Here is a 14,159-nt window from a genome sequence, read left to right on the forward strand (position 1 = left end):
GGGTTCTATCCGAATCAAGTATTAGATGCTGCATACGTGTGGGACACCCTGTATTATCTCTTTTAAAATTAACTTAAAGAAAAGAAATCCTTCTGCGGAGTTTTTAATAGTAACTAAACATAATTCATTATTTTTCGAAATGAAAATATATTTGAAAATTATTTGGAACAAATGTTTATCGCATTTTAATTGAAAATAACTTTATGGGAAATAACACGTTTTTTTTATTATAATATTTTACAGAAATGTATTTTTATTAAAAAGAAAGCTAATTACATATTTTTAAATTGGTTTATTTATTTGTGCTTTGAGTTCCTTTTAAACATTAAATAATTTATCTTAATATTAAATACATATAATAATTAATATAATATTATTAGAGCCCTAATAATAAATATAGACTAGTTGCGACCCATAGCGATTCACTCATAACGATTATATCCCACTCCCACCAACAGCAATTTTATACGTAATAACTATAACCTTTCTTATAAGTAACTGTATATAATAATTACTTCAAATTTTATTCTCAAATAATGAAATGTTTAAAACATATCATTAAAAGAGGGTGACAATTAAGATTTAATATTTTATTAATAAAATAATGAAATTATTTTAAATTTCTACATTAGCGAGTATTTCAAATAGTAAGAAATATTTTATGTTATTTTATGATGAATGCAATTCATTCCATGAATTCAATCTAAGCTCGATGAAGATATTTTATTAATAAAATAATGAAATTATTTTAAATTTCTACATTAGCGAGTATTTCAAATAGTGCGAAATATTTTATGTTATTTTGTGATGAATGCAATTCATTCCATGAATTCAATCTAAGCTCGATGAAGATATTTTATTAATAAAATAATGAAATTATTTTAAATTTCTACATTAGCGAGTATTTCAAATAGTGCGAAATATTTTATGTTATTTTGTGATGAATGCAATTCATTCCATGAATTCAATCTAAGCTCGATGAAGATATTTTATTAATAAAATAATGAAATTATTTTAAATTTCTACATTAGCGAGTATTTCAAATAGTGCGAAATATTTTATGTTATTTTGTGATGAATGCAATTCATTCCATGAATTCAATCTAAGCTCGATGAAGATATTTCCTATTTTAAAAAAAACATTCATTAAAGTGATATTAAATACTAATATAATTCATAATGAACATTTTTCCCAATTTCTAATTAAAAAGGCTCAGGATAAGGAATTCAACGGAGGCCTATGACCCATTTTATGGGGGAAAAAGTTATTTCCTCATCATGTTTACCAAACAGATTCTTCGTTTAACTTTATTTTTCAGTTCTCATTTTTTGACCTCTTGCAGCTATTTTTTGACACTATTACGAATTCAAAGACAGAGACATTTTGTTATTTACAAAAATCACATTTTATTGCAGCACGTTGGTTTACAGTAAACAACGTTGAGTGATGTTAAATAGTTAACTTTTATCCTCTTTTTTTTTCTTAACTTTCCTGATGATTGGATGATATTTTTACAAATTTTTACAGTTGGGCGGAATTTCCTGGAACTGTACAGAGGACGACTGCAGGAGCGTTTTTGTTTCGGTGTGAGGAGTTCACTGATGTTTCTTCTTTTTAAACTGAAAAAGAAAGATATCTAATTTAAGTTTTTTAACATTAATTTGATTAATATAAGAATATTGGCATAGGGTATTGTTGTCAAGTTCGTTCAATTTTCGCCAAACGTTTTATCATAATCGTATTAAATCTAAGGTAATAGGGTTAATACAAATTTGGTGACTTATTGCTTTAAAAAAAATTCAAATATGGAGGTAGTATTATTTACTTAAATCTAATTGCTGATTATTTTTAATTAATTACAGTGAAACATATAATACTTCAAAAAAGAACTTCCAACTTTCACTGAAGTTATATTAACTATTACACAATGAATAATAATTTAGCTACTATTTTAACCACTACACAATATACGGTTTGAGTTTTATATAAAATACAAATCTTTGGTAATTCAATGAAATGAATTCAGTTGAAACAACTACAGTAAAGATAAATATTCAGTAACGCAATGCTTGAATATCCATTAGCATAATGCTGATTTTTAAAATGATATGCACGCTCATTTTTATTTGTGAAGTGGAAGTGTTATAAAGGTTTAAACATTAATAATAGTGATATTTTTGCTGTATGAAAAATGTGCATTTGTTTTGATCTTAAAATAAGATAAACTGAAAGAAATTTTTATCTAGTTAAAATTATCGATATAGATTCAATTTTCCCTTCTTTATAAACAAATATGAAAAGATTTAAGTTATATTGGGCTTAATAAAACTATGAGAAAAGAATATGAGATCAATATATATATTCGGTTTTAATCAATGAAATTAAATAAACTGATTTTAACTAAAGCGATAATTCATAAATTAATTAAATTTTAATTTCTGAAAGATGTGTGAAATCCAGTGTGCTGAAGAACCAATTCGGAAGAATGTGCACTCAAAAATGTGTGCGAAAGAAATGGCGCCTTATATTAGACTGTAATTTCGCTTTTATATATCATCAAAATAAATAAATAAAATATGATTTCTCAAATGTGATTGTTATCCTAAATTAAAACTTTAATTCCGATTTCTATTTTGATTTTTTTTAAATACAGAAAATATGTTAAATATATTTACTTAAATCAGTCTCTTCAATAGTATCCTCCACCTCCGCCTCCTTTTCCGCCACCGCCATATCCTCCGCCGCCACCTCCTTTACCAAATCCTCCTCCATAACCACCTCCGGATCCTCCTCCGTATCCACCTCCACCACCGCCAAATCCTCCGCCTCCATAGCCTCCACCGCCACCTCCATGGCCTCCTCCTCCTCCTCCAAGTTGAGTCAAACTGATACCAACAATGGCTACTCCTCCGCTACCTCCTTTTCCACCTCCACCTCCGCCTCCATATCCTCCGCCTCCGTATCCTCCGCCGCCACCTCCTAAAATAGAACAGTTCATATCACAAAGGTATCCCAGAGTTGTTGATAAAAAGGGTTTAATATTATCTCAATGAATTCACATTCAGTATATGATTCTAATTTTTCTATCTCTTTTTAAGAATTTCATACACGAATCATTTTCAAACCAATCTATGAAGTTGAAGTATAAGATTTAGAAATAATGTTTGAGACAAATATTAAAAATGTAATTTCAAATTGCTTTAAACTCCTTTATAAATCATCAATATTTTAAAGAAGGTATACAAAAAATTTAATAAAATCTTATTTTTTCTTATCAATAGTATACATGCTACGCGGTGTCGAACCCAGCACATGCACTCTCTATCTTAACCCAATAAATCGTATTTTGTACGAACATTTGAAAGACAGAATATAATTTAAATCCTTTCTTTCACAAACTAAAACCCATTTAACAGCTATTATTCATGAGAATTCAGAAATACAAAGAAATACGATATTTAGTCTTCACAATTAAATTATTTGGTATTCCTATTAATTTCAAACTATCCAAATTACAAATTTTAATTGTTAGGAACAACTTCAAAAAATTCTTACAGATAATTTCTCAATATCTCAGGATTCCTTTCGAATTCCTTAAAAATTAACAAGTAAAGTTTTATTTTATTTTAACTATGAATAAAATATTTGCACAATTATTTAAAAGTTTTATCTTAACTATTATTTAAATTATTGAATTATTATTTTAAAAAATTGTTTTATATTATACAAAATTAAAAGAGAGCTTACCATGTCCTCCACCTCCATATCCACCTCCTCCTAATGAGAGTCCTTTTCCTCCTCCACCGCCACCGTATCCTCCACCTCCATATCCTCCTCCACCACCTCCAAATCCTCCTTTTCCACCACCGCCGTATCCTCCTCCACCTCCTCCGTATCCTCCTCCGCCTCCTCCGAAACCTCCCTTTCCTCCACCACCGTATCCTCCACCGCCACCTCCGTAGCCTCCGCCGCCGCCACCATATCCTCCGCCACCACCTCCGTGGCCACCTCCTCCAGATTGAATTGGTACGGCAATGAAAATGGTATCTCCTCCACCTCCTTTGCCACCTCCTCCGCCGCCACCATATCCGCCACCACCTCCTCCACCGTATCCTCCTCCGCCTCCGCCTCCGCCGCCGTGGCCACCGCCACCTCCTCCACCGCCGTATCCACCTCCGCCTCCTCCGAGGCTAAGGTATCCGCCGGATACAGAAAGTACGAGGCAACTCACAGTTGCCCAGGCAACCCAGCGCTGGAAAAGAACAGAAGATTAATAGATTATCATAAAATAAATATATGTATCAATTGCCATTATTTTTTGAAATTCTAAGAGAAAAATTTCTTAAGGCATTTTTTTTTTTTTTGCTGATTTTTATTTCATGGTTTTTTTTTAATTTATTTATTTGAAGTATTTATGAAACAAATGTAAAATCAACTATAAAATATATTTTTCATTTATCTGAAATTTATAGAATAGGAACTTTATCTTATATTTTCATTAAATTCTCATAATCGTTTATAAATTTAATCTTAGGTATCTAGATTGCAAAAGTAATACATTATATATTGATAAATACAAATTTAATATTAATTTCTTAAATTCTTTTGAAATAATCTTAACTTAAGCATAATTTTGATTATTAATAATATATATATATACAAGCGTTAGTTAAAAATATTCATTTTAACTGTTAATTTTTTTTCTGTTTCGACCATAAAAAAATTTCTGGAAATTATTTTAATATTTTTTTCTTAGAATATTATTATCATTCTTTCACTGTTATTTAGATTCAAAGAATAAATAAAATATTCATTTTAAAATGATAAATATTTCATTCATTAAAAAATATATAAATTAAATACATGATGATACATGAATAAACTTCTTTTATGTCTATATCTGAAGAATTATTTTCCATTATTTACTAATCTTTGCTTTCCATTAGTTGCAATGCAATTTTGCGGAAAAATTGCCGATTTATTTTTAAAATTTAAATTATCAATTAGTTAGCAATATTGTTTCATTCTGATTAAAATTATTATATAAATAAGAGATATTTAATGCATTTGGATCCAATCTAAAGAAGACTTTTATTTAGTGTTAAAGAATAATTTTCATTAAGCTAAACGAGAAAAAAATACATTATAGTAGAACAGCACCGAGGTACCCAATACGAAAGAAGCTCAGTTCTAATTCTTACAATAAACCCCCTTGAAAATCTCCACAATATAAACGTTGGCAGCTAAAGCATTTTCAGATTGGAAAGTTTCGAGAAAAACTAACCGAAAACCTCCACTTCTAAGTTCTTCATATTATAAATTATTACCACCGAAACTGTTTCTGAAGGTATAATGTATTTAGCGAATTATCACCTTATAATCTCCATGTTACAATGGATTATCACCAGAAGATTCGATTAATGTAAATTTTAATGCATAACTTTTTCAACAGGCAAGCGTCTTAAAATCCCAATATTATAACTGATTACCACCGAAGTATTGACTATGTTAGAATCTCAAGTATAACTTTTAATAAGAAGTCCCTACAAGACTAAGGAGTCCAGAAGAGAGAGAAGAGGAAGAACTTACCTTGGAAGTTCCCATGATGCTGAGAATGTGTCCAGAGATAGGACGCGGGTCTTTTATACAAGAGAAACGGGGTCAGTCGGCCTCAGCTCCATCTCCCTTTCAATCGTCCAATGATCTCGGCTGACCTCCGAAGATCCCTTTCTCTTTCGTCCACTCTCTCTCTCTCTCTCTCTCTCAACAGGAAGATGAGTCCCAATTCCGTCGAGACCCGAGGCAAAGCATTAGCACGCAACAGACATTAGTTTCGGCTTTTTTGCCGTTTCAAAGACCGCAACTGTAAAGATTTATCTGCATTGATGGAAGGGATGGGTGGTGCTGGAGTTGAGAAGATGTTCGATTGATTTTTGAGGAGTTTGAATCAAAATGATTTGATGAAATGATAGAACTCTGAATAAAAATGACTTTGTAGGATTAGTGAAGTCTAGTCAGCTATTAAATTGAAGTTTTAGTAATAAAAGCAAATAGTAAATGATTCAAGACAGTTAACATTTTAAATAAAGGAACACGATTTAAACCTTTTAATCTCAGCTTGTGTAATAAGGGTACATTAAATTATGTAATTTAAATTTTTTATATGGTTGATGTTTTTTTACAAGTTATAAGACGCACTCCATTATTCTAACTTCAAAATAATTAAGTAAGACATTTCGACTTATTTCTTTTCGTTTAAAAGCCCGGTATAAGAAGTATATTATTTATCTATTACATTGCTTTCGGAATATTGTGCATTATTTTTCATTTACTTTAAACAAATGAAAGTTTTTCAGCTGTACTTCAAAACAATAGTGGAAGAAATCAACATCAGAAATATATTCTTTATCCTTTATATTATTATATATTTATTAATCATTCAAAATGAGACCGCCTTTATGTTTGAAATTATATGAAATTTTATTATGAAACTGCAATTAGAAGAATTTTTAGTATAAAACTGCTGCTTAAATGTTATTGAAAATAGGTATTCAAGCATTTAATTTTCTAAATCTAATAATCATTTTAAATAAATTTAAGATATGCTTTATACCTACAAAATTAATTAATTATGAACTTATTTATTAAAGGAGAATTTAATAAAATAAAAACACAAAGTAAAGGATAAATAATATTGAAATTATTATAAAACGGCTATGTATCATATAGCATGAATTCATTTGCAGAGTTTTAATTTATCTTGGATGCTATAATAATTCTCCCATAAAGTACAATTTTTTTTCTAATATACAGTTGAATGTTTTGAATAACATATGTCTCAAATGTAACACTAAAGAGAAAAATATACAAAAAATATTTTTAATAATGTACAAAAATCACTTGAATTATCTGTCATTTATTTTCTTATTTACAGAATTCTTTAACAAAGAAATAATATGAAACAATTATTTCGTATTACAATTAAACAGTTGCGAATTAAAGGAGCTGCGTCAAATTCATTTTGACATGATTTATAAACTTTTATGCTCATATTTCTAAATTTGTATAATAAAACAGGTGGGAAAAGGCGATTCATATTCATATAATTTGATGGAAAATAAGATTCAGAAAGGCAATTTTCTTTTGTCACTATAATGTCTATAGTTTGCCATTCTGACTGCAATTGCAGCAAGCGGAGTGAAAAGATCTATCAAAACACTCTACAAGGCAGACCACAAAATCTCAAAATGTAATAATTTCTTGAGTAAAAATTGCTCACTTTTTCAAAATTTTAAAGATTTTTAGTTGAAAATTAATCAAAATTTAAATATTTTCCTCCATAATTTTGGAGCATTAAAAATGGTCTGGAGCATATTTTGAATTTTAAAATATAATAAAACTCATAATTATACATTTTAAAATTTTAAAAATAAAAGTTCAATGATTCCAAAATTTAACAATTTTTTTTTCTTTAAAAATTATGTAATTTTTTTTCTTTTATTTTAATAATTTTTAAAATATATCTATGTATAATTTATAATGTTTTTCATTGTTGTAAATACTACATTTATACTCAATCGTGTTTCAGAAGTATTAAATATAATTGTCGTGCTCATGCTATGTGTTATATAATTAAGAAAAAAAATTGAAATGAAATAAAGGCAAACAAATAAAATTTAGAAAGTTACAATGCTGCAAAGTTTCGGGAAAGTGATTAATTTTTTCTTGCATTTGTTGTTCCCAGTGAAATGTTATGATATTTTGCATTTGTTTGTTTCGAACGCATGTTCATTTTAAATATTTCAATAAAATAGTTATTATAAGTATATAGGTATTTTTTATCGCCTTTACAGGGCTTAAAGTAATTTTTAGTTTGGGGAATATAAAATTCTGGATAAATTAATAATATGAATGAAATCAAACCACTTAATTAGTCTTAATAACGCCATTTGTATTTGAAAAATTATAAAGACAAAAAATATTGTTTCACATTTCATTTAGTAAACTTTTTTCGCTTGTTTCAGAAAATACTTTATAATTCAAACTTGCTTTATTTTTTATTGTCTAATGAAAATTATGATCCATATATTTGTTAGTTTTCTCCCAAACAACAAATTCATATATTTTGGATTTACACATCGCGTTTTGAAAAAACATTTATGCCAAAATGTCATGTTTAATTGATAAGATTTTGAAAATATACACATATGCGAGCATAAAATTTTACTATATAATAGCGTAAATAATTAAAAAGAGAAAATTAGATCATATTTTAGGAATTATGATATATTGTTGCAAATGTGACCAGAACTTTATCGAATAGTGATTAATTAGATATAAATTTTAGGAACAAAGATGCAAAATTAAAAAGTTAAAGTGTCATCCTTTATAATGAATAAATCACTACTTGCACAGTTTTATAACAATCAAATTAATTAATATAAATGTGTTATTAATTTTTTATATTACCAAAACCTTCGAATTTTTCAAAAATTATCACATGTGGTAAAAAGTAGAGGATTTTTAAATAATGTAAATAAGTTCCTGTATTCAAAAATAATATTCAATATTCAATTCCTGAATAATTTATCTTTACATCTATTAAAATCTGATTCGAACTTCTATTACAAGTTTTCGGATTCGATATATTTAATAAAATAAAGCAAAATGTGGAGCTTTCTTCATATATATAGTAGCAGGAAACCGTTTAAGATTTTATTCATCGATCTTAGTTTTGTTTGATTTGAAGGAATCAGCTGTTACATTTTATACGCTAATCTAAAATATTAAAATGCATACAATATAGAGGAAATGAAATATATTATAACACATTTTCAGTCAAAATTCAAACGTTTAATAATCTTTTTAATAAGAAATTAATTCAGTAAAAAAAATTATCTCCGTTTTTAAGTAATTCATACAATTTGACATTTCATGCATTTTGTCATTCCAGATATCAATTTTTTTATAATTATATTTGGGAATTAGTTAGATTTGAATTCCAGCATGCTATGAAAATAAATTTTATATAATCATCAGACAGTGACTTAAAGAATTTTGATTAAAGTTATAAACATCACTTCTAAGAGATAGTGTTCTACAAAAATACTGAAAACATTATACAGGTTTTTAAAAAATTCGCGATATGTGTTTTATTGGCATTAAAAAAAAAACATATATAAAATATTTTTTCATAAAAAAAAAATATTTAAATATGTATATATTTAATACTTCAACCTATTTATCTAGCAATTTTTTTTATTTCTAATTTTTTTTAGTTGGTACATTCTAAACGTTATGAATAAGATAAAATGCCTTTGTAAAGGGGTGTACTGTTTTTATAAGAAACGCTATAATAGTGTCATCAGTTATAATGTGGATTAAAGATATTGTTCCTAAGATACCTTAAAAACTTTTTTGAATTATGTATTATTCACCAGAAAAATTATTCCAGGGTTAAAAATTCAGAAGATTTCAGAGTTTTCAGAAATAAATCTAAAGAATAAGAGTAAAAAAATTACTCTGAAATAATTTTTAATTGAGCAACAGACATTTTTCAAAATAAAATATTCTTCTTATTTTGAAATCATAAATAATTTCATTCTAAATGTCAGAAAGAAAATTGTTCAATTTCATTCAATATAAACAAGAAAATTCTGAAGCAATATAACTTTAAATTCTTAAAAATAAAATCTTCATATTATTTTATTAACTGAATTATTTTGTCTAGTATGCTAAATAAGAAATTTTAAAAGTTGCTTTATGAGTAAAAGATGTATTTGGAGATGTACGGAATATCAAGTAATTAATTCATTGAAAATCACAGAAAAAATTGGATAAATGATAAAGAAAAGAAAGATTAATTAAAATCTAATTAAAATGACAAGGAATTATTTTTATGTATACTAAAAATTGCTAAGTTATTTCACCAAAGGTTTGTTTTTGTTCGAAGTATTTTTAATGCCTCGTTGAAATAAGAATACATTAACTGATTCTGTCAATCAAGTACTATTTTTAGTACTTGACTAGTATTTATTCGATCCTTGCTTAACAATACTAATCTGTATGTCTGAAACATAGTAAAGAAAGAGTTCTTGAGTGATTTATTGATCGTAAAGAAATTGAAAATATCCATGAATCACGAATCAACATCATTTAATTATTATCGTCTAAAACTGAGTAAACAAGTTCAGTAGTCTTCACAGCTGATTGGATTGTGTAAGCGTTCTCGGTTTTTACTTTGAAATATCTTCTAGTAAATATGAGACATTGCTTTATTTTTCTTTCTGTCAGTGCTTCCGGAACTAAATGTAAACAATATTCTTCACTGCAGGGAGAAAGCCAGAATTGAATATCCTTATTTGGATTCTGTATTATGGAAACTCTGAAAATTAGGCCTGGTTGTCATTTTTAAAAGTAAACAATCTTGTTAATAATTGCTTTTCACTGAACATCATTTTGGTAGAAATAATTGGGTAATTTAATAATTTGAACATCCATTTATTCTTCCTTTTAATATTTCAAACAAAGTGAATGATAAATAAAGTTCTTAAAGAAAAATCAAAATGATTCAAGGATTGTATTTTATTAATTGCCATAACGTTTTCAACAGGTTATTAATATTCCAACAAATTGTTCACATTTTACTAAGATCGGTTAACAGATCCGAAGGGTTAATTCGATCTTGCATCAAACTGCCAAATGAGTAAATAAAATACTGTTATAGAATTATGAAATCCATGCAAATTTATTTCCTAATATCTATTATTATTTCCAGACTCGTATAAACAACTAAGAGAAAAATAATACTATCTTGTAATTGTCTGCATAAGAAATAATCGTTTGATTACTGTAATAACATATTTCAACAAGATGTTATATAATTATACTTATTTGAAATATTTCGATTTCGGATAAAGTTAGGCTCATTCCTTTTTTTATGTATTTTTACAAAAAAATTGTTTATAATGTTACAAATTAATTTTTAACATTAATGCTAAAAATTAATTTTTTCTGATGGGGATGGATATCCTGATTTTTGCCTGCACGAGAAAAATATCAACAAACGATAAAAGAAAAAAAACCAACTCAACAACTCTTCGAAAAATTTGGCAATCATTTTATTTATTTTTACATTCATTTACATAAAACATTATTTACTTAATTGAGTTATGTATTTCGATTATTAATTGGCTACAAACTAAGCATTGCCATTAAATAAGAATAGAGCATCCATCATTTAGTACCACTTACCACAATACCACAATTTACAAAAGAAAAAAATGAATAATTTTTTGCAACAAATAACGAATGTCTCTCCTTTTTTCACATCTAGTAGAAATATGAAGAATTACATAGGAATTTACAATAGCGTAATTTTCATACAATGCACTGGCTCCTGAATCAAAAGCCATACTTTTACATTTAACTAATGAATTTTCAAAAATTTTAAATCTTTGAAATGACGAAAAAAATCTTCATAAAAATTTCATCCTGTTTCACCTTGAAATATGTACATGCGTGAAAAGTTTTAACAGCCCTGTTGAAAAATAATTAAACAAATTTTGAAAAGTAAGTTTAGTGTTTCAAATAGTTTCATAATTTTAATGACATTCCAAAGTAGATAAATATTTTGTGCATCCGAACGTATTTTAAAAAAAGCTACAAGTTTTGTTTATACAGATAAGTAAATGAGTAAAAATATTTTTTAAAAAGTTATTCTAATTCTATATTCATTATTTATGTTAAAAGTAAATAAATTTTTTCCGTCATTCATTTTTTAATTTTTACAATTTGATGTTGTTAAGTCAATGGATTTGCAAGAGCAGTGAAATTAGTCAACGTTTTTATAGCTGTAATAGAAACTGACGAAATTTCAGATGCATTGAATGTTTAAAATAAGTAACAAAAGCTATGGAATGTAATCAAAAATAATGACTACTATTAGTTTCTCTATGAATTGTTTTATTTTCTTATTTTTATTAAACTTATCGTAATCGCACGTAAAAAAAAATGTAGCGTTTGTAATCTACTAATCACGTAACATTTTTTTATGGTTTTTATTTAGGATTTTATCTGAAGGTTGAATATTTTCTTAAGCGTGAACCGTCAAATTAAGTCCTGTATCAGAATTTTTCCTTTTTTAAATGTCATTAAATAGTGTAAGATAAATAAACTTTGGATAGACATCAGATTTGAAAGATTTTTCGTTTTTAATTAAATGTGTGTGTGCGTATGGGTGTGGATAATCTTTTTCCCTTCCTTTTTTTGTATAGTATTCCTTAAAAGTGGGATTGGTATACATTCTATTTAACAAGCATTGTAAACGGATAGTACTTGCAAGAAAATTACATGACAAACTTAATTTTGTTAGCATTTTTATAAAATCAGATTCTTAAAAGAATTTCTCTTTTTGAAAAATTCGCAGTGAAAATTGAAAAAGAATTTTTTTGTTGCTAAATCAGTAATTGGTAATGCATTAAATACTATTCATAGCTTTACATTTCAAATGGGAAAACAGTTACAAAATCATAGAAAATGTTTTTTGAGACAATTAAATTAGATATTTTTATTATTACTCAGATAATATAGTTTACTTGAGAAATCTGTTTTCACTGCTTTTGTTTATGGTGATTCTAACCTGAATATTGAGCTGACATATCTTGTCAACTCTATGACTGAAGAACTCATGATAAAATGGAAGTATAACACCTTATATTGGTCCAAACATCTTGTAATACCATAGAATTCTGTGAGCTCAGATATATGAAAGTAACAGAACTGTCAGGGTAAACTGGTTCACATTTGTATTTCGCACAAAGAAAATTCAGGGAAAGCAAATAATTCATTGTTAAAGTACCCAAGGGCTTACCATCTATTGAATAATGCTGATATCTATCTTAGTTAGAAGACTGAACCAGTAACTTTCATCCTCTGAATTTATGTTCCATTCCTATTATATTATAAGTCAGTGGGGGGGGGATCAATTTGGATTTTAATAACGATTTGCTCTCTATCAACAAAAACAATAAACATTTAAACCCGATATGTATTTTTAGTTCATAATATCAAGCAATGGCAACGGAACCACCATTTCTAGAATTTATAGGATCGTTTACAATAAATTAAAGGTTAGATTATATTATTCTAGAGAATCTTTAGTTTGTTGTGAAAGCTTATAAGCCAGTTAACAGCGACGCTGCACGAGCAATTGCTTTTGTATTGTGGTCATGTTACTAGGCTGCGAACCACAAGGTCCCAGGTTCTATCCCCGCTCATCACAATCCGCTACAAGTTTATAAAACTGCATCAGTTGCCTGAATCAGTATTATTTTAAGCAACAACAAAATACTTAAATAGATTTAAACAAGCGGTATGCGCTTCTTAAATAGATATCTGTCGATTCCAGAAAATAATTAACGTTTACAATTGAAGACATTTTAATTATAAAGAACATTTTTAAAGACGCTTTTTATTCCATTTCATGCGCCATCAAGTGAAAGTTAATTTTACACCTATTAAGTAAATGAGATGTCTAATTTTACCGTTATCTTACTCTGACAAGTAATAAGCTCCGACAGAAACTTTTCTTAATGAATTTATTCATGCGTGGCGTAAAGTTCTGTCAGCTGAATGATGTAATTATTATATTTCCCCAGTTTTGAGCGAAAGAGAGAAGTAATGCAGACAGACTTCGAAATCTTGGCAGATGATCATAACAAAATGAACAGACATCTCATAATATATCCTTTTTAAATTATGTCTAGTGCCTTTTTTCCACAGAGCGGAAAGGAAAATAATAATGAAATGAAGTGTCATCGGATATGTAATCCCACTCTGTCTCCTTTGATGAGCACAGCAATGGTAGCATAGATATGTTACTATATCCCAATAACAGGTCATGCCCTCCTCCCCACACACTGAATAAGTTGATATATGTGCCGGCATTGGCTATTTTGTAATTTACCTGAATATCTTTTAAAAATTCGCGGCGGCTAGTCATATAGATACAATGCGCATGATTGGAGTGATCATTGCATGTATAATAACTTTCAGAAAAACGAACAAGAAATAGGAGTTTTATCAAAAGCATGGAAACAGATTATTTCGAAATGATTCATAACATCCAATGTTAGAAAAATATAGAAAAAAGTTTTAAA

The 14,159-nt window shown here is 27.7% G+C and overlaps 1 protein-coding gene across 2 annotated transcripts; it reads right to left on the reverse strand.

The window, feature by feature from the left end:
* Positions 1–1,387: 1,387 nt before the first annotated feature.
* LOC129961673 (uncharacterized) lies at positions 1,388–5,631 on the reverse strand. 2 transcript variants are annotated; one of them, XM_056075203.1, is made up of 4 exons: positions 5,590–5,631; positions 3,748–4,252; positions 2,676–2,979; positions 1,388–1,619 (listed from the first exon to the last, which is right to left on the reverse strand). In XM_056075203.1, the coding sequence occupies exons 1-3, from the start codon at positions 5,602–5,604 to the stop codon at positions 2,690–2,692; spliced, it is 810 nt and encodes a 269-aa protein (XP_055931178.1). In that variant the 5' UTR covers positions 5,605–5,631; the 3' UTR covers positions 1,388–1,619; positions 2,676–2,689. The 2 variants fall into 2 exon arrangements, with proteins under 2 accessions (XP_055931178.1, XP_055931179.1); XM_056075204.1 differs by lacking the exon at positions 1,388–1,619 and having other exon boundaries at positions 2,671–2,979.
* Positions 5,632–14,159: the final 8,528 nt, after the last annotated feature.

This window comes from Argiope bruennichi, chromosome 2, assembly GCF_947563725.1.
Source record: "Argiope bruennichi chromosome 2, qqArgBrue1.1, whole genome shotgun sequence".
In the NCBI taxonomy this organism is placed as follows: domain Eukaryota; kingdom Metazoa; phylum Arthropoda; class Arachnida; order Araneae; family Araneidae; genus Argiope; species Argiope bruennichi.